Source organism: Ostrea edulis, chromosome 7 (genome assembly GCF_947568905.1).
Source record: "Ostrea edulis chromosome 7, xbOstEdul1.1, whole genome shotgun sequence".
In the NCBI taxonomy this organism is placed as follows: domain Eukaryota; kingdom Metazoa; phylum Mollusca; class Bivalvia; order Ostreida; family Ostreidae; genus Ostrea; species Ostrea edulis.
The window spans coordinates 37,618,489-37,636,936 of record NC_079170.1 but is presented as its reverse complement, the minus strand read 5'-3'; the positions used below and the strand labels follow the sequence as shown (position 1 = coordinate 37,636,936).

The 18,448-nt window shown below is 35.2% G+C and overlaps 1 protein-coding gene across 1 annotated transcript; it reads right to left on the bottom strand.

Annotated features, from left to right (window-relative positions):
- Positions 1–1,778: 1,778 nt before the first annotated feature.
- Positions 1,779–18,402, bottom strand: LOC130048663 (receptor-type tyrosine-protein phosphatase alpha-like). Its single transcript, XM_056145673.1, has 15 exons — positions 18,330–18,402; positions 13,316–13,504; positions 10,670–10,870; positions 10,101–10,304; positions 8,511–8,591; positions 8,220–8,328; positions 6,775–7,015; positions 6,440–6,527; positions 5,226–5,302; positions 4,964–5,000; positions 4,677–4,777; positions 3,789–3,908; positions 3,436–3,581; positions 3,180–3,315; positions 1,779–2,124 (listed from the first exon to the last, which is right to left on the bottom strand). Exons 1-15 carry the CDS (start codon positions 18,397–18,399, stop codon positions 2,041–2,043), a joined length of 1,884 nt encoding a protein of 627 aa, XP_056001648.1. The 5' UTR covers positions 18,400–18,402; the 3' UTR covers positions 1,779–2,040.
- Positions 18,403–18,448: the final 46 nt, after the last annotated feature.

Here is an 18,448-nt window from a genome sequence, read left to right as displayed (position 1 = left end):
TTAATGAAATAAGATATTAACAGCAAACTACTCACTCAACTTGATAACAAATGGGATGACTTCAGCGTGTCCATCGTCAACTTCCATATTTATGTAGCAATATGCTATTATCACCTGCATATTGTGTTTATATCTCTCAACTAGCTCTATAAGGCAGAACTTGTTCTGCGTATGACCAGTTGTTAAATTGAGGCAGACTACTTACAAACAAATTAATGGTACAGGGGTTCAACAGTCTCCTTTAAAGTCAGCATTTCGAACATTCTATGGTCGTTATAACGATCTAGTTTGCCAATACAACCTATCAAATACTGTCTGACGTGTTTCATACGGATAGTTAGGCCTTTCTAAGCACACTCAATTTGACTAAGAATAACTACGTTTAAATGATCAAGATATAGGGCTCACGGCGGATGTGATCGGTTGACAGGGGATGCTTACTCTCCCAAGCACCTGATCCCACCTCTGGTGTGTCCAGCAGGGGTCCGTGTTTGCCCAACTGTCTGTTTTGTATTGTTTGTAGGAGTTGTGAGATTGATCACTGTTCGTTATCTTCACCTTGCATTGATCACTATTCGTCATCCTCACCTTTCATCTACACATCATATATATATATATATATATATATATATATATCCAATAATAAAAGTCAAGAAACACAAAACTCGAATAACATTTCACTGTTAGCGCTTTCGGCTTTAATGCCTCTTCAGACATTTTATAACTGTCTGAAGAGGCATTAAAGCCGAAAGCGCTAACAGTGAAATGTTATTCGAGTTTTGTGTTTCTTGACTTTTATTATTGGATGTAATTACTGTATCAAATACCTAATTCTTTATTTACAAACTATATATATATATATATATATATATATATATATATATATATATATATATATATATATACATGTACATATACCATTTTCATTCATACATCGATTTTATACTATGAAACCAAAAAAAAAAAAAAAGACACTACAGAATCCCCACTTCTACATCGCTCTCATATAGTTGATTGAAAATAGGTATCAACGGTAAACTAACAACTCAACTTGATGAGAAACGGAATGATTTCAGCTTCTTCATCTTTAACTTGCCATATCTTTATAGCAATATTTCATTATTATGACATATGGTGTTTATACCACGCAACTGATTCGATACGTAAGAGCTTGTTTTGCGTATGATAACTTTTCAAATCGGACAGGCTAATGACAAACAAGTTGATGTTAATGGGATTTTAACAGTCCCGTTTAAAGTCAGCATTTACAATGATCTAGTTTGCCAATGCAACCTCTCATTGGGTCAGATGTTGTCTGACGTGTTTCATACTGATAGTTAGGCCGTTCGTGGCACACTGATCTTCACTACGGATTAATCCGTTTACGTGATCAAGATGTAAGGCTCACGGTGGGTGTTACCAGTGGACAGGTGATACTTACTCCTCATAACGACCTCATCCGACCTCAGGTTTACTAATAGGTCCGTGCTTCCCAACTATCTATTTTGTATTTCTTATAGGAGTTATGAGTTTGAATACCATTCGTTATCTTCACCTTTCTTAAAACGGAATGCTTTTAGTTTAAGCATTCAGAATTGGACAGCTGTGTATAATAATCAGTAACAAGGTATTTTCGATTCAGTTGAATTCCAACGATCTATTCAAATGCCATGGGTGTGTCGTAAGAATGTAAAAAAAAAAACCCAACAACTAGTGAATCCCTATTCTTTATGTCAATGTATGACGCACAGTCAAAATGAGTAACAAGTAAAACGTGGTCTCGTAAAGAAAAATTTAAAATATCTGATTAGGAATGAGATTTTTTTTTAAATAAGACATGAAGAAAATCATACTTTGAAACAATAATCTGCATAGAATATACAAATGAACAATGCACGACGGAATGAAGTGTACTTTGGTATTCTTATGTTCCTGTTACGTGACATCGAAACACTCTTGTCATATTGATGTCTCCTTATGTGAAAATGAAGCAAACTATTTGTGTGTAAGTATGTTATATTTTTCTCATATACCCATATGTTACAACACAGATAGACAACCATGGTGAACATTGTTGTTTGAAATTCCTTCCATAAGTGCCTCATGAAGAAAGATGTACTGGTCCTGAAATAATACAAGCAACATGTTTAATATATATATATATCCTCCTTCAAATTTTTCTAAATCTCAAAATTAAAGCTCTAGCAAAATATATTTGTCATAAAAAGGAAAACGTCAACACCGGAAAATGTATGTTGGCCTGGATCTTTCTGAGTACAGGAAAAGAGAAATTATCAGAATTTCATTATGAAAGTGGAACACGGAAATACTAAAATCTTTGATCGGTCATCCTAAATATTACTTCGCTAAACTTTACTCTGATTTTACGCACATATACTCTGAAATCGATGTAAAAAGATAATGGAGTTGCTCATAAACGATTTCCAAGAAGTCTTCCATTCAGCAGTGTTTTGTAACTTTCATGAACATCAATTGTGCTCCTTTACTAATTGACCTCTTTTGCATTATTATGGGGCATATTTTATCTTCTCATTTTCATTTCAATATTTATTTAACAAAGACGCAAAAGGTAAACTGACTACTCAACTTCATGATAAACAGGATTACTTCAGCTTGTTCAGCATCATATTCCAATACAGGGTATAGACACAAATAAGTTTTAATGTGCTTCAAATCAGCGGTTTGAAAACTCAAAACTCGTTGTAATGATGTTATTTGCTGATACAAACTATCGTTGGGTTGAATAATCGCCAAAGTCTTTCACGCCAATTGTTGTGTCGTGGCTTACATGCTGATGTTAGCTGATTGAAATATAGGAATCATGGCGGTGTGACCTATCAGTAGGAGATAATCACTCCCCCCTGGGCCCAGAGTCGACCTCTGGAGTTTTTTGGAGTTCATGTTTGCATTCTTGTAAACTTTGTTTTCGTTATAGATTATATGAGATTGATCACTGTTCTTTGTATTAACTCTTTTCTTTCAAATATGTACGACAAACAACACACAGAGACGCGCAATACATGACGGAAGACGGCAAATAGATACGGGTAGTGTGAAAGCACACTGACTGAAGTGACCATACTAATCTGAACGTTGGTAATGGTACTGCTAGGATACCCTGAAGCATGTGATATTGTCAACATATATATGGGCCTTACACAAGTTTGCACAGATCCTCCGCGCTGCTGTCTTAAAGAAGCAATGTACCCCTTGACATCAACTGTCTGTTCTGCAGCGCCCTCTTCCAGGAGGTAATCAAATGATATGAATGTTCCAGTTCTCCCAATTCCAGCACTACAAGATCAAAGATAATGATATGATAAGGTGTTCCCTGATATGAAGCTGTTTTATATAATGAACTACACTGTACGTAAGAATCTTATTTCAATGCTAGGTAACACCTAACTCGTATACCTGCAATGAACGACTATCGGTCCATCAGATGTGGTCAATCCATTTCTGACCAGGTTACGGAAGTAAAAGAGTGACGTCGGATCATCAGGAATGGAATTGTCTGGCCAGGTGGTGAAGTGAAACTGGGTCACTTTCTTCTCCTCTTCCTGCATTGTAATTATGTACATGTATAGAATGTAACATTTTAGAATGAATACAAGTACAGGTTAATGTTAGAAAGGGATATACTCCACATGACGATATGGATATTAATTATAAGGTATGCTAACTGTAGCAGTTTTAACAAATGTCAAAGAATGATTAAAGTTCAATAGACATTTTTGTGTGATGTAGAAAACAGAAGACATAAGCACCTGACAATGAACAACCATATATCTCAGCACGTAGTGGTCGTACACATCCACATTGTCCAGTCTTATGGTGTATTGACCGATGTCCAGATCCGTGTCCGGCCAGTACTTCAGACACTTCATCTGAAACACGTAGACCTCAATGGTTTAAGAGAGCAAACGGTTAGATTATTAGAGTGTTTGATTTAAAGAAAAACAATACACAGATATGTTTGATATGGATACTATCCAATTTCAGAGACATAACTTGAGTTTTACCTATCTGCATTCGGATAAAATGATTTGAATTTAATCAGTATTTTCCCTGTCTATTGTAATGAAGTGCATGCTTACTGTAGTCATTATCCAATCATTGCTTATTGATATCAACTCATGAATGTTTTTATGAATGGCTATTTTAACAAAGTGACTAACGAAATATTTGGGAGCTTTCATTAGTAACCAATTTCATATTCTGCTTTGTAAAACAGACCCTTCTAGATTTGCTCTTCAATATAAACAGACTGTATAATTTGTAGTTAGAACCGCAATGTTTAAATTATAACCTCACATTACTCTAAACTGTACTAAACTGATTTGGGATTTCATATTTCAACGGTGCCATGACAAGATTTATTCTTGTGACTGAATTCAGCTTAGCAGTAATCAAATAACGGATGCTACTTTATGGATATAAATGACTGGAAGTTGAGATTTTTTATTGTAAACAAATGCTTTTTTTTAATTGTGTTATTGACATTTTGCCCCATAACATACTCGTCTACCACATTTTCTTTCTGGATATTCGTTTGTTATCTTTCATTAAGATTTTCTGCCATCTGGATAATATCTTAACCAATATAAAAACGCCAATAATTCAAATAGTCATTCTACCAATTCTAGAGCAGTTACCCTATCTCCTTCGTAAAGGTTGGTCAGCATGACGATCCTTGTGACGTCATTCTGCCAGATCATCGTCCAGAAATCCTCTAACGTCTTGGGATTAAAAGGACCTATGTGTGTTTAAAGGTTTAGTGATAGATTCTTAATCAATTTTGATGAAATAACCACAAATATGTGAGTTTTCTTAAAAATAGTTCTTATCCATCCAGTAGCATTAAGGGTTAAAGAATTCAATTGTTTGCATCAGTGACTTGTTTTTGAAAATGTAAATGTATTTTCTATAATAGTGGGTCTACCTTGTGCGGCTATGTACGCTCGCTCTTTGTTGAAACCCTGAAAATAAATCACTGAAACTTGACCTCGCTTGAAAGATATAACTTCCTTGTTTGTTTGATTGTTATGGTATTTAGCGCGTGGGAAATCCATTCAAGGAAATATAACAAGTGGCCTTTAGTGCTGCTGTAGGTATCGGCCAATCCGAAATCTAGGAATTATTCATTCATATTATATCAGAAATGATGTCTAGTGATTTTGTAAGTATTGTAATGACATACTTACATGTATGTAAGATGCATTGACAAAGTCATCGTTCTCATTTGCATATGTTCTCATCAATTTCACGCAATTATAATCATCTAAAAAGGATAATCAATAGAAATAATTTCTGATTGATGCAAGTACATATGTAAAGAAAGCTATTGCATATTACAGGAAGTTGAATAATTGTACATTACTGTATCAAAGAGGCAGAGAAAATACTTTGGAACAATCGGGTATCAAACCTCAAACCTTTGTATGGCTAGTTAGGTTATCTAACCACTAAGCCACCAAGTCTGATGTTCATCCATCTGTCTGCTTATCTATATATCTAATTATCTATCTATTAATAAAAACATTCTTCAAATCGAAGAAATTAATGAAAATGGATTAAAAAAAATCTCAAAACTCTCATGCATGTCGTGAATGTTCTTAAAATGACATAACGAGTAAGAAAGAAGTACTTAACAAATTTCTTCCTTATAAACTGGAGACGTGAGAAGAAATGTCCATGAGATTTGAACAAGTCTTAACACTAAAATGGTGAATACTTAAGAAAACAATTTCAGTTCTGAAAATACATGAGGGCATGAACTGGGACGTTTTCCACCAGCATACTTCATGAAGCACGTTAGTGCTTCCTTTAAAGATTGCTTGCGAAAAACGTCGCAATTCATGCATGTTTATATATCTCAACTGATTCGATATGCAAGAGCTTGTTCTGGGTATAGTCAGTTTTTAAATCGAGGTAAGCTACTGACAAACAAGTTGATGGTACAGGGATTTCAACAGTCTCGATTGAAGTCAGCATTTCGCAAATTATATGGTCGTTATAACAATCTAGTTCGTCAATACAACCTCGCATTGGGTCAAATGCTGTCTGACGTGTTTCATACCGATTGTTAAGCCGTTCTTGGCACACTGATTTTGACTGCGGATAACCCCGATTACCTGATAAGGATATGGGGCTCACGGCGGATGTGACCGGTCAACAGGGGATGCTTACTCCTCCTAGGCACCTGATCCCACCTCTGGTGTGTCCAGGGGTCCGTGTTTGCCAAACTATCTATTTTGTATTGCTTGTAGGAGTTATGAGATTGATCACTGTTCGTTATCTTCACCTTACATACAAGATGTAATTTTCGAAAATCGAATTTATTTTTCAATAATCACAATAATGTTTTTCCCAGACAAAATGTAAAAAACGTCGCACAGGTCATTAAGTGTGTACTCACATGGATAAATTCCTTTGTATCGATTCCCCTTTCTACTGGAAGCCTTCAGAGCATTGGAATAGGACTCTAGTAGTCCAGTAGGAAGTTCCTATAATCAACCAGAAAGATGCAAATACATTAAATTCTGTATGAAGGAAAAGATCAGAGTTTATTTCATTCATTTAATGATACAATATACATGTGCGACTTATTGAGTGGTGTACATGTTTTCATGAAGGGAAAATAGGTTTGTGTTTTTATCATTACCAGAAAATATACTATAAGTGCTTTGGTGACTTAATAAGTCCTTGCTGAATACTTAAAGTACGAGATTCATGATAAAACTGAATGCAAACATCGAATTCTTTCTCCAGGATTCCGTTGCTTCTTTTTTCTGGTAATTCTCTGATGAACTGATCAATGGAGACCCTTTGTGACGTCAGATTACTGTACTCTACGGTGATGATTTCATCCTCAACATCGCCAACCTCGTTCTGGGGAATCTCCTCTAGTTCGTATTCGTTTCGTGATTCTACTCCATGTAATTCCACGGAAAAGACATTTTCCTCATTGATTTGCACTTTTGGTGTTTTTGTTCTTAAATGAACACAAATTGTAGGCAATTTACAAATTTTAAGACGTCAAGAAACAGTAATTCCGAATCAGTGTTATATGTACGGTATATTCCTACATATTGCTGAGATATATGTAAATGAACTCTAATCAACAAGTCACTAGCGAATCCATGTTCTCACGATTTTTCGTCTACTAATCATTTCGCGGTGTAAAATACCCCCGTAAAATAAGCAATCTACAGAAACGCACATATCGCCAGTAGAATTTACAACTTTAATTAATTTTGTAACCCATGCTCTTCATAGAGCCCACAGCTTGAGGAAATCATAGCAATCAATAATAAGGCTGTTTAAGAAAGGTGACGATAGCACATCTCATATAAAATCGCATACAAAAATAATAGATAGGGCAAACACGGACCCCTGAATATATCAGAGTCGGGATCGTGTGCCTAGAAATTATCCATAATCAAAATCAAGAACTGCAAATAAATCGGCATGAAACAGGTCAGACAACATTTCACCCAATAACAGTTTAACAAACTAGATCATCATATATATGTAAGACTCTTAAATGCGATAGTCGCTCCAATGTGCGATGATCAACCCAAAGTGCGAGGGTCTGAGCCAAAGTGCGATGGTTTGTTAACGTTACAGATGCCAAAGTTCGATGATCACACCAAAGGCCGAACGTGCGGGGTTCAGTAACGTTTGTAATGTCACCTCATTGTGACATCATTCTTAACGTCTTTCACAATAATACCGTATAAATGAAATGCCAGTTTCTTATTTTTTGGATGGATTTTGCACTGATATTTTTTTGGAACAACGCACGGTTGGTACAGTCGGTACCAAAACACTGTTTCGTTTATAAACCAATGACCTTACGCGTGTCACTCCCTCTCACTTTTGAGCATTAGTGTGTGCCGTCGGATTTTGCCAGTGTCACACCATCGCTCTATGGTACATTAGTCTCACACCATCGCTCTTTGGCGTGTCATACCATCGCACTTTGCCGCATGATTGTGGATCATCGCACTTTGGCGTGTCACACCATCGGGGTTTGGCGCAGACTATCGCACTTTGACGTGACAATCGCACTTTGGAGTGTCATCACACTTTGGAGTCTTACATATATAACGACCATAGAATTTGCAAAATGCTGACTTGGATATCTATGGATTTTTCTATTATTGAACTTGTTCGGTGATATGTGAAACGGTTACCTTTTTTTAAAGTGGAAAGCCACAATAAAAACCAAAACCACAGCTATCACCACGAGAACAAACAGCACTATGATGGACTGAGTCTGGTCCCCTCTGTTGGAGCTGACCTCTAAAGAATTATGTTAATGTTTTACATATGTCCATAATACTCATACAACATATCAATTTAAAAAAAAATGTATATGTATAATACTGTTTGCTCATTTTTTATGAACACAAGATAATCATGTCAAAACTTCACTACACGCTGACAGAGTGATTTCAGGTTGATTACAAGATATTAGAATATACCTTGTATGTCCTCCATTTCCTTAGTAATAGGTGTGTCTTCATCTGCGATGGTGCTGTGTGTAGCCCTTTCTGTTTTCAAATCTTCAGATTACCGATTTTTATTAATGGTTTTTAAAATGCTTTATTTCAATAACTAGTTTTGTTTATACTAAATTGGTGTGGATTTAATGAAAGCCTGGAATAAAAAGTCTTATACGTCATGAAGATTTGCAATAACCACTTTCAAAATTGTTGATAGAATGCATGTTCTGTCTGATATATAGTAAAGTTCTTAGCATGATTCTTTTCATTATTCACTGATACAAATCGGAAATACATTCTTAAATAGAAATTTACTTTATATAGTTAAGCATATGTACAAAAGAAAATCAAAAAATCATACTCATAAATCATATAAAAGATACAAAAGCAAGTAAAGGACAAAAATCAAATATCTACTGTTGATCAGTTACTTCGCTTAAAAGCATATATCTTGATCAGATAAACGGAGCAACTCATAGTCAAAATCAGCATATAAAGAACGGTCTTATATGTGCTGAACACGTAAAGTTAACGAAAAGTAATCAATTACATAACTCTTATTCTAATGGGTCAGAACCTACCCTATGACCAGTAAGAATTAAGCATAAAAATATTCAAATATCTTATACAATCTATTTATAATGTGTTTAGAAAACCAGAAGTGATAAAATAATTAGACATGTTACATGAGGAATATATCACCTGCATATGGTGTTTATATATCTCAACTAATTCGACATGTAAGAGCTTGATCTGTGTATAGTCAGTTTTTAAATCGGGGTAAGCTACTGACAAACAAGTTGATGGTACAGGGGTTTCAACAGTTTCGATTGAAGTCAGCATTTCGTAAATTATATGGTCGTTATAACGATCTAGTTCGTCAATACAACCTATCATTGGGTAATATGCTGTCTGGTGTGCTTCATACCGATTGTTAAGTCGTTCTTGGCACACTGATTTGGCTGAGGATAACTCCGTTTACCTTATCAGGATGTATGGATCACGGCTGGTGTGGCTGGTCGACAGGGGATGCTTACTCCTCCGTGGCACTTGATCCCACCTCTGGTGTGCCCAGGGGTACGTGTTTGCCCAACTATCTATTTTGTATTGCTTGTAGGAGTTATGAGATTGATCACTATTCGTTATCTTCACCTTTCATAAGGATAAGAAACCATTACCTTATAATAAGTATACACTATCGGTACCCAATGCTGGTTTAATATCGCGAGGAATTGATGCACAAAACTGTCACCAATCGGCTGTCAAGTTCACTCAAAGTAATCCTGATATTTAGCTTAATATCTTCTAACCGAGTGCCTAATACCACACGATTTACAATGTATCTATATTGAAATGAAGTTTCTGCGTCGAATCAAACGACAAAAAGCAAAGATAAAAAAATAATAATCAAGACGCATTCATGATGAGCTACAATAACATTATCTTTGCATTTGATATGTTTAATATTAATATCATATTTTTGCCACAATAATCCCCATCTTATGAATAAAACCTTCAGTACACACTAACAGAATGATATTGGAGTAATTATAAAATATTAGAGGATACCTTGAATGACGTTCATTTCCTTAGTACTAGGTGTGTCTTCGTCAGAGGCGGTACTGTATGTAACCATTTCTGTTTTCCAATCTTCACATCTACCTGTTTTTTGGTCACACATCGAATTCAAACATACACCAGTGATAGGACTACAGGGTATACACTCTGCTTTGCATTTAGTGCAGTTTGGTCCGTAGTGGTTTTCGGGACAAACTAAAAGTATAGTTGCATTACAGTAAGACAGGCAATGATTTGATACCTGTTTTAAATAGAATATCTCCTTTGATACATGCTCTTGAAATAGGGGTAACTGGAATTAGAATCATATCTCTGATAATCGAGATGATTTTACAGAGATAATGTTTGCTCCCATCATATCACAATAACTATCAAATATTTATTTTTCTTCTATGTGACTATTTTTATATTTATGTGACTCAAACTATTTTCTATGTTTGTCATGTTTAAAAGTAGTTTAAATTTCACAATACTTAGATCGATAAATATTATAGACTGGAAGATCAAAGATTCATTACTGACAAAGTATTAATGAATTATAGATATCCAAACATATTTACTGATGGGATACAAGTCAAACAGCCTCAATGGTCCAAAATCTGTTCTTGTCATGACAATTGTATCCCCTGTCATTTCTGTGGAACATTCCAAGGCCTTGTTGTTTTTCTTTAAGGAATTTGGTCCGGTAAAACTGAAATTCCGACACAGTGTGGACGTGCTTGTTGTTAGGTTACCATCTGTAACGTGTACTTCATAATGTCCTGATATAGGAGAGAATATTTCAAATCAATGTGAAATAATACATGAGTGAGTACAGTTCATTCTTGGCACACTGATTTTGACCACGGATAACTCCGTTTACCTGGTCACGATATAGGGCTCACAGCGGGTGTGACCAGTCGACAGATGATGCTTACTCCTCCTAGACACCTAACCCCACCTCTGGTGTGTCCAGTGATCCGTGTTTTCCCAACTATTTATTTTGTATTGCTTACAGTCTCTCAAACGTTTTATTTGACCATTTCTACGTTCTCTCACCGTGCGTTCACCGTGCGTTCTCTGTGCCTTCATCATGCGCTCTCCGTTGACAAAGTGTCCACCGTGCGTTCACCGTTCACTTTCATTCGGAACACCAAAGTCAAAGGATCGATTTTCATAGCAAGGCAAAATGAAAAAAAAGGAACGTGTGCGTAAGACTAAAAGTAAACTTCCTTATTATTGTTTTTTCGGATTTCAAACATTTCGGTTGAGCATCACTGAATAGACATTATTTGTCGAAATGCGCATCTGGTGCTTCACAATTGGTACCGTATAAGTTTTACAATATTATCAGAAATTTAATTTATAAAGTACAAATATCGGGATTATCAACTGCGAAAATAGGAAAACTGCAGATCACTCATCAATATCAAAGAATAGAATAAATCATTGTTATTATCATTACAAAACACAAGTATAATTTGGTTCCAAAGTGGGAGAAGTTCTGAATGAGAGAAAAATGCAGGATAATTCAGTTATGAAGTTAACCCTTATACATGTACATGTAGCGAAGAACGAGCTACGAGCGCTGTTACGTGAACAAAAATGAGGCAGTTTCAGTTAATAGATACCTCGCCCCCACCCAAATTATCATTTTTATATTTGTCCCACTTGACAATAATTGTATGTAAAACTTATGCGGTACCAATTTTGATGCACCAGATGCGCATTTTGACAAATAATGTCTCTTCAGTGATGCTCAAACGAAATGTTTGAAATCCGAAATAACTATGAAGTTTTAGAGCTAAATATAGCCAAAAACAGCGTGCCAAAAAAGTGGAGCAAAATTCATCCGAGGATAAGAGCTATGCATGAGGGAGATAATCCTTAATTTTGAAATGAATTTCTAAATTTTATAACAGCAATTTAATATACATCCGTATTTTCAAGCTAGTAACGACGTACTTAGCTACTGGGCTGTAGAGACCCTCGGGGACTAACAGTCCACCAGCAGAGGCCTCGACCCAGGGGTCATAATGTAAAACTTATACGGTGCCAATTTTAATGCTAAATATAGCCAAAAACAGCGTGCCAAAAAAGTTTTACATCTAACCCAGATCCCGATTTGATTACAACATATTGAGAAAAGTTAGGTTCGTTCAATGAATGAAAGGTGAATATAACGAACAGTGATCAATCTCATAACTCCTATAAGCAATACAAAATAGATAGTTTGGCAAACATGAAGTGCTGGATATAACAGAGGTGAAACCAGATTCCTAGGAGGAGCAATCATCCCCTGTTGACCAGTCACACCCGACGTGAGCCCTATACATTTGATTCAAACATAACTTGTGAAAATGTGAAGTTCGTATGAAAATCATATGTTTATTACCTGATTACTTACAAAGAATTGAATACAACGAATAGTAATCAATTTCAAATATATTATCCATCACCAAGAATGGACAATAGGGTAAATACACACCCCTTGAAATAACAAAGGCGGAAACAAGTGCAAAGGAGGATGTATAAGCATTACTTTTTTACCAGTCACATCCGCTGGGAATCTCTTTTTTGATCTTGTATGCTTATAATGACTTATCAAAATTTTACCTCCCCTGACTGATAAAAGTATCCATTTCATCGTATAGTTTTTATCCAGTTTCAGGAACCAGGAGGCCTGGACATTTTCATTTGAATGGTAATATGTGTCCATGTCGCCGTCTAAAGCTTTGGAATTCGTATAATTCAGTACTATCGTTTGCCTCAAACGAGATATTCCTAAACAAAGGCGGGGAGATAGTAAACCATAAAAAGAAAAAAATCTTCATGAAATATAATTTTGAGAAAGATATTTAAATTTGTGGGAAAGGGAAGTAAATTAAATAAAATGAATGATGTATAAAGAGGATATGTTTGATGGAAATTAGGACTGCATCCCTCTGCATTTACCAATTGGTTTAACTTGAAAAAGTTTCAATGACCCCTTTCCTATTTGACGAATAGTTATTTTATTCACCTTCCCGATGGCAGAATTAGGATATTCACATGTTGTCAATCGTTGAAGTGATCTTAGTTTACTTCCTTCAGGTCGACAGAAGTTCTTCAAAACTCTTTTATCCTCAGTATTTTCAACATACATTTCATAATCCACTTTTACAGTGTCTTTCAATCTTTAATTAAGCAATACTGGCAAATCAAAGGAAATATGAAATTGTTATTACCAGTACAAACGCTGACATAGATCCAACCAATTGTTAAAGTATTGTTCAGGTCAACAGACCACACTTCATTAACTCCATCAATGGTCAGCGAGAAGGTCTCCTTGTCGTCATCACAACCAAGACTGGCAACAAACGAACCATTGGTTGATGACTGCTGAACGTGTTGACACAAAAATAATGGTGATGTCCCTAGATAATTAGCAACGAATGGAAATTTGATTTCACGATAATTAGTATAATCAGATAATATGAGGTAAATGACCAAGACAGCAAAACATCTGATCTTAGATCGTGAACGTACGATTACGCTTACGATGACTTTGACTTCTACGACCATTTCACGAAACATGCCGTAGTCCTAGCTCTTACGATTGGGATTTACATCTGATTTGTTAGAGTTCTAAACTATATAAAGGTAGATTTAAATTTAATTTTACTGTAGAAAAAAATATACAGTCATTATTTTCTCATGATTACGAATATATCCTTATCGTCTGCAGTAATCTATGAATACATTTCCATGTTGTCAATGAAAATATTGGAAATTTTGAATCTAATCTCTTTTTTAACGTTCAGAAGATTCCTAGAATGTTAAAAGGATTGATAGGGAATTTGGTATTTTGTTTTTCATTTTTGTATCTTGGTTTTTTTTTGTTTTGTTTTTTGTTTTGGTTTTATTTTTGTTTGTTCGTTTGTTTGTTTTTATTTTCAAGAAACTTAAAATTGGAAAAATAATCATATAAGAATATAAAGAGCTATTTTATAGAATTTTAGATACCGTGTATTAATGTGCTGAAGTGAATCAAGTTTCCATCAATAAGTGAATGATATTGAAAAGACAAAAACAAAACCGAATAAATAATGAAAAGATAATGATCTAGACATTAAAACAAAGAGCACACATGTATCGAAAATCGTGTCCTTCTTCAAACATCCTTTGAAGAATGGATACATACAAAATCGATATTGACTGAAAACTATCAACTCATCTTTAAGACAAACGGGATGATTTCAACATCTCCATCATCAACTTCTATGAAGCAATGTTCCATTATCACTTGCAAACAATGTTTATATATCTCAATATAATCCAATGGTCATTATAATGATCTAGTTTGTTCATATTACCTTTTATTGGGTCAAATGCTGTTTGACGTGTGTTAGACCGATTGTAAGGTCGTTCTTGGCACACTGATTTTGACTGAGGATTTCTGCGTTTGCCTGGTTGGGACATGAGGCACACAGCGGATGTGACCGATCGACAGGGGATGCTTAATTGGTCCCAACTCTGATATGTCCAAGGACCCGTGTTTGCCCTTTATTTTGTATTCATTGTGGGATTTATGAGATCATTGTTGGTTGATTTCGCCTCTCATGCACTCGTTTGATTATTGTTTGTTGTAAAATACGCTATAACACCATTCAGATATTTATATCAATCTCAAACAATTCACAGACTTAATTAATATCTGAAATTACTTGATTTTCCTCTTACATTTTTATCTTTTTTTTATTTTAGGCATATATACATATATACTTTCAGTTTAACGTGATGATGTATAATGCAGATCATTTATTTACCCAGGTAGAATTCTTATGAATATTGTCGGAATAGTCCGATGGCGAACCATTTCTTTCTTGTGTATATAGTTTGTATTATAATCAATTGCTATCGACTTTCATAAAAATCTACAGAAACGTAGCACTTGCAACCTTCGAATTTTACCCCTCCCCCCCATTACCTAATTAAGATATTTTATCATATCTTCCTAGAAAATTGTATTATCGAATCATTAGAATGTGCATGTGTTATGATCTTTGTTAGTTACATTTAGATAGTGATAAAAGGCATACTGATCATGTGATCAATCTCGGATATAGATTAAATGTTACGGACTAGGTTAAGGGCTTCCATAGTATAATGCACTATGATTATGGGGTGATATTACACCTCGAATTCACAGGTATAATTACACTCGCTACGGTAAAGCACTAAAACGATAATACACACACACACACACACACACACACACACACACACACACACACACACACACACACACACACACACACACACACACACACACACACACACACACACACATATATATATATATATATATACATATATATATATATATATATATATATACTGAATGTGACTTAGCTACCGCAAATTCCCCTCAAAGTACTTTCATATGACGTCATTTATTGAATGAAAGGTGAAGATAACGAACAGTGTTCAATCCCATAACTTCTACAAGCAATACAAAAGCAAAATAGATTGTTGGGCAAACACAGACCCCTGGACGTACCTAGGTGGGATCAGGTGCCTAGGAGGAATATCACGTAACATTTTATTTTTTTTTAAAGCAGCAAGAGACCCTACTTGTGAACAGAAGTTCAGATCATGCGGGTAACCAGCTGCATTTTTATTGATATACTCTGAAATATATAAAAATCCTTTACATGAAAAGTGCATACTGAAATTAAACATGCTAAAATTTAACAACGTATCAACAGTCATCGGCGAATTACCAGGGTTGTCCTCATTCCTATATATATATATATCATATCATTAATATGCAAGACAAAAATTGTTCCCTGCACTTTTTAAACGCATAAATACATCTAGAATATATTGCAGAAAAAATCATGTTGCTTTTTCCCGAGTGTACGATGTGCCGTAATTTTTCAATTTGACGTCATATGGTGCGAAGTGCACAGAGGTACATTTAAAACATCGCTGGGATATTTCTCGAATAACCTTAACTGAGCTACATATCGATGAAAAGTTTTAATTTCTGAACACATGTATCAAAATTAAAGTCTTCAATATTCCAAACAATGTTATTTATACATGCACATGAATGTTGATGCAATTACAGAACAATCCCCACCCACCGCCCACCACCGTTGACAACTGTTGTTGTTTTTATTATTTACAATATTCAATGTATTGAATTCCCTTCCCAATTAGTATGTAGGAATGCAATATAAAAATGAAACGATCGATTTAATGTGTTTACATTAATTTTATTTTTGCTGACTAGCATTTATGTAGGTCTAGCTGTGCGTAGCAAAGAAGGATTTATTTCTTCTAATCAATTTCGAATTCGGGCTGGGACTGCACAATATTCCTGTGCTAAAGCAAGTTATTATAAATGTTTTCTTCCTCCACAGTGTTAACAAACTCAGTCAGGTAACCACAACTATAAAATGGTATCGACCAGGGCTAGCATGGCGGCGATATTGCTCGTTTACGTAGGAGCACTTACTACAGTCCTAGACCACTCGTAGAGTTACGATCAATATGTTCGTCGAACACAAGTCGTAACTTTTATAGTGAAACGGTTGTTTGATGTGCTACGTTCACGTTTACGATCTACAATTGCTTAGTGAAACGGCCGCCACAAATGATCCAGTCTTTACGACGAATTATCGCAATTGTCCATTAACACAATGTGTCGAGAAATGTGATAGTCAAACAAAGGAAAAACAAGTGTTTCCATTCCAGTTATCAGGAAATCCTTGAAATATAAAGGTACAGATAACAAACAGTGATCAATCTCATAACTGCTGTAAAGAATACAAAATAAAGAGTTCGGCAAACACGAACACTTGGATACGTGTATATCAGAGGTCGGGCCATGAGCATAGGAAGAGTAGACATCCCCTGTCGACCGGTCACACTTGCCGTGGGTCCCATATTCTGATCTGGTAATTGAATTAATCCTTACTCAAATATCTGTGCCAAGAACAGCCTAACAATCGGTATAGAATACGTTAGACTGCATTTGTTCCAATGATAAGTTGTATTGGCTAACTAGATCAACATAACGACCACATAATTTGCGAAATGCTTACTTTAAACGAGATGTTGAAACTGTAACATCAACTTCTTGGTCTGAAGCCGGCCTCAATTTGAAATTTGATTGTACACATCACAAGTTCTTATGTATCGAATCAGTTAAAAATATAAACACCATATACAGTTGATGATGGAATATTGGTACATAAATATGAGATTTGATGATGGGGAAGCTGATATCACCCCGCTTGTCATAAAGTTGAGATGCTAGTTTGCCATTAATATTTATTTTCAATAAAATATTTATGTGCGGTGGTGATCCGGGTTAGAATAGTTCCTGAGTGCTCCTTGCTTGTCGTAAGTAAATGACGAACTGGGGTAGTCCGTTGGATGCGACCGCAAAAGCTGAGGTACCGTGTCACAGCAGGTGTGGCACAATAAAGATATATTGCTGCTCAAAGGCCATAAGAGCTTAGCATAGGAGTAAATGTTGCAGCCCTTCACCGGCAAAGGTGACATCTCTATATGCGTGAAATATTCTCTAGAGGGACGTTAAATAATATATAATCGATGAATGAAAATGATTATTGTTGATCGATAAAACGTTGTTTATATCTAAATGTCGAGTTCAAGGCAACAAGAAGAAAACCAAAATATTCATGGCATAACTTATTAAGTGTTAATATCCATTACAACTAAATGTACAAAGTCTGGCAAGTGCACCATGAATCAATGCCCTGTTAAGATGGAAGCATTTCAATCTGTTTTCGTCGTTTTTATTCGTTTTTTTCTTACATTTTTAGCAAAGGAAATACAAGCAATATAGTAATTTTAGCACAGAGTTAACGCAAGAAAGATATAAAACATACGAAGAGCAGGTCCACTATTAGATATACTATCTATTATCTCAATATGTGAAAAAGAATATAGAAATATTTTTTATGGAAAACCTAGCTGGAAGCCCTTTTATTCTATCCTATTGAATCAGATATTACATGGATAGGTTATTTCATATTCAAAAGATAAATAAATTTGCTTGCTTTTAAAGAAAATGATCTGATTATAATGCAATTTGTTTCGCAAAGTTCGCAAGTTTTCAATCCTTCTCTCCTTATCTGTAATCATTTGAGCCCGATTACTACAGTATTCATACATCCCTTTGTATTGGAAAGTTAATGAATTTATGTAAAGATGATTACTTACCTACTAATTCAGAGAGCAATGTTACATAGAAATATATAATCCGTAAATGATAGAGCTCAACAGTCGTCATGATACTCACACACAATGATAATATAAAATATTCCATCCTCATGGAAGTA